This window comes from Merops nubicus, unplaced genomic scaffold, assembly GCF_000691845.1.
Source record: "Merops nubicus isolate BGI_N331 unplaced genomic scaffold, ASM69184v1 scaffold47047, whole genome shotgun sequence".
Lineage (NCBI taxonomy): Eukaryota > Metazoa > Chordata > Aves > Coraciiformes > Meropidae > Merops > Merops nubicus.
The window spans coordinates 59,452-63,205 of record NW_008620678.1 but is presented as its reverse complement, the minus strand read 5'-3'; the positions used below and the strand labels follow the sequence as shown (position 1 = coordinate 63,205).

Genomic DNA, 3,754 nt, shown 5'->3' with positions numbered 1-3,754 from the left:
CAGCAGATTCAGTTACTGGGCCGAGATATGAAGGGACCTGCTCATGACAAGCTCTGGAATCAGCTTGAAGCAGAAATACACCTTCACCGTCACAAAACTGTTATTAGAGCTTGTCGAGGTCGGAATGACCTAAAACGACCGATGCAAGCACCACCAGGACATGTATGTTGAAAAGATGAGCCATTCCTCCATAACTGCCAACACTTGTGGAAGATAGATAGGAGCTATTTCTTCATATTTGTGATTTTATTTTCTTTTTTTTACTTTGATATTGTGTTGATTTGAATGCCACTTTTAAATACGTAATTCTTTTGCATGCTGAAGGAGTGTCATCCTGGATACCATGTCCCCATAAATGGCCATGAAAGATGATATGATTCCTTTGAGGTACCTGGGAACACTCAGTTCTCTTGAAAGCTGAGCCTCTGCTACATGTGTGTATGAATGTGAATTCAACAGCATAATTTTGATACCTAGGTTTCAAAATGCAGAGCTAACTTATTTACAAAAACCAAAAGGAACAACATGTTTAGGATTAGATTGAACTGAAATCAATGAAAACCCATTTTTTTTTTAAAAGTTAGATAAAATTGGTACTCTGTGAAGAATTCATGGTTCATGTGTTGGATTTTTCTTATTGTTGTTGGTTTTTTTGCCTTTTTTTTTTCCCCAAAAGTACTTCTAAAAATAAAACCTTTAAAAGGCATTTACCTGTGGGTAGCCTTGGTAGAACTCACCCAGCTTGGCACATGACCTGTTAATCCCCCGAGTGTTCAGTGCATAAATCCAAACATTTTCAGGAAAGTGCTTTGCTTTGGTCTGCTTTAAATACCTTAGGTGGTCAGATGGATCTCGCTGCTTATGTTGTTAATTGCATATAAAATACTGGTGGACAAATCTGGGTATGTGTGATTTTAATGGTATCCGTAGTGGCAAGAGCGGCTTAACAAAAGCAAAATAAATACCTTGATTTATGTAGTCTTTGAGTTGAATGGGTTTCGGTATGGTGGTGGGTTTTTTTATTGTAATAAAAATAAACTTGCGCAAGCACTCTTCCTTGGGGCTCTACTACATCATGTTCTGTAATTCCATTAGTTTTAAATTGCAGTTTTCATCATGGAACTTTTCTGCAATGATCAGCATTCCTTCATGTAGTCCCTTTTATATTTTTAATATGTGGCTGATTTCCTTCTTTTGAAGTTAAGTTCTGTGTTGTGCATCACTGAGCACTGAAATTATTGAAATAATTATTCTCATCAGGAATGCATAGTGAGGAATCTTTTCTGATTTCAAACCTTATCTGTAAAGGGGCTCTGTAAGTTTGTCCTGCCTGGAGCTATTCTAAAACCGTTGCTGATATACTGCCTACATATAATTAAAAACCAAAACCAACCAACCAAACAAAACCACCCAACAAAACAAAATACAGAAATTAATTAATTCTTGGTTCACACATTTACATTTATGCTGTTTGTTTTTTTTTATCAAACTAGGATCCTGATGCCTTAAAGAAGAGTCAAGGTGTTGGTCCAATCAGAAAAGTTTTGCTGGTTAAAGAAGACCATGAAGGACTAGGGATTTCAATCACAGTAAATACTTGCATTTATTTTCCATGACACTGAAGAAGCAATTTAAATTTATATTTGTACTTCTGTAAAATCTGTGGATCAGTGAATGTGTTTTTAGAACATATGAAAAAAAGTGTAGGCAAACCTATAGCTATGGTCATAGAACTTGAAGAATGATTTTGATAGACTAGGAAATAGATAAGTCCTACTTTATGTAAAACTCATTATTTCAGCTTATGTTTGGGATATAGACACTTCAGCAAGTATAACCAGTGATGAATTTCAGGTGTATGAATTTCAGAAGAGCAGAAACAATCAAACTTTCAAAGTTCAGTTTTTGGTATTAACATCTCACACAAAACCAAATCTGTGTTAACTTTCCACAACAAATTTTGAAAATTCTGACTGTTATACTTGTATTCTAAATGTGAGTATTGTTTCTTGCAAATCAATATGTTACCTGATGTACTTTTAGAATGACATTTTGATGTCACCAGCTTCTATATGATTTATCATTATTATTATTATTCAGAATTGTCTCCTTTGATTCTTTGAGTATATATTTGAAATTTTTCCATTTTTTTTATGGGGAGAAGACTTAGGGAAGGATCTCATGCATTCTTCTTCAGCATTCTTTTTGTCTGAAGCATGCTTTCTAATATTCTATAATAAAAGCTGATATAAACACTGCAAGAGTAATTACCAGAATGTTGATTTGATGCTAATGGACTTCTCAGTTAATTAAAATCTTTCTTTTTTTTTTTTTTTTTTAATATAGGGTGGGAAGGAACATGGTGTTCCAATACTGATTTCTGAAATCCATCCTGGACAACCTGCTGATCGATGTGGAGGACTGCATGTTGGTGATGCTATTCTGGCAGTAAATGGAGTTAATCTACGCGATGCCAAGCATAAAGAAGCTGTAACTATTCTTTCCCAACAGGTCAGTTGGGATCTGTTGTCCATAGGCGCGTTTAGGTGCTTCCTGTGTTCTGCCTGTTGAATTACCTTAATTTTTAATGTTTTAAACACATTGTTATGCTGAGCTACAGTGAGTGGTTCCTGAAGCTGTATCACCTTACATTTAATTCTCTCATGTCTTGCAATTTAAGGAGAAAAATGCTGTGTCAGTACTGAATCAGTTAAACCCATGTATTGTCTAATGATTCTTCAGTATAGCTGATCAAAGTCACCCTGTTACATTGCCCCACAGAAATGTTTAGTGACATACGTTTTCTTCTTTTATGTCTGGACAGCTCCAGCCAAACCATGTTTTTTAGGTGCTTTGTGGTCTACAGTCTTCTTCCTGCTTTACTTCCCATTTTCAGACAGTTAACAGGCCTACTTATTTTATAAGCAAACTTACTAGAAATCGCCCTTGGAAATGTATGGGTACATTACTAAGAAATTTAGGTAACTTTGGTAAATTTTAGCTATAGAGCTGTACTTCTTTAGTCAGCACATTAAGTAGACTTAATTCAGATAGATATCCAAAATATTCAACATGACTGTAAATGGGTTTACAACAGTAAAGTGTATTTGTTTTTGTAACCTAGCTCATCTCAGTAGTCCTGTTACATAGCTGTGCAGTAATAAGTAAATCTGTAATTTTCATTGCATTTTAGAGAGGTGAGATTGAATTTGAAGTAGTGTATGTTGCTCCAGAAGTTGATTCGGATGATGAAAATGTAGAATATGAGGATGAGAGTGGACACCGTTATCGTTTATATCTTGATGAATTGGAAGAAGGTGCAAATTCAAGTTCTAATAGGAAAGATGCGAGTGTGGATGTCAAACCCTCACAAGGTAAACCTTCTAAAGTGTGTTACATACAATTGAATTCTGAAGTCTCAATATGCAAACTAATTTCTGGGAAATGCTGTGTTTCTATTCATTGTAAAATTAATCTACTGTTGATTCAATTAAGCTACTAGTATGCTGTCAGCTCTTTTGGTTGGTCCCTCCCTTGTTGGCCTGGTTTACTTAGATACAAATGAATTAACAGAATTAATTTGTGGGATTTTTTTTGTGGTTGCCTTTTCCCAAAGGTTGAAATTCAAATTTATTCTTATCTTTTCCTGACTCTGATCTAGGAGTAGTTAATTCCTGTTAACACTTCATAGTGTTGGCTTCTTCAAATACATATTTTAGATCAGAGGAGTACAGAAACAGTTCAATTTCATACT

At 34.9% G+C, this 3,754-nt stretch overlaps 1 protein-coding gene across 1 annotated transcript in view; it reads left to right on the top strand.

Moving 5' to 3' along the window:
- The window catches only part of GOPC (golgi-associated PDZ and coiled-coil motif containing), a gene marked incomplete at its 5' end in the record, with an annotated part of 10,053 nt that overhangs the window by 5,701 nt on the left and 598 nt on the right, over positions 1–3,754 (top strand). Inside the window, 4 exons of the mRNA XM_008944167.1 lie at positions 4–162; positions 1,494–1,589; positions 2,347–2,511; positions 3,194–3,374. Coding sequence (XP_008942415.1) covers positions 4–162; positions 1,494–1,589; positions 2,347–2,511; positions 3,194–3,374 — 601 coding nt within the window. The remainder of the gene's footprint in view (positions 1–3; positions 163–1,493; positions 1,590–2,346; positions 2,512–3,193; positions 3,375–3,754) is intronic.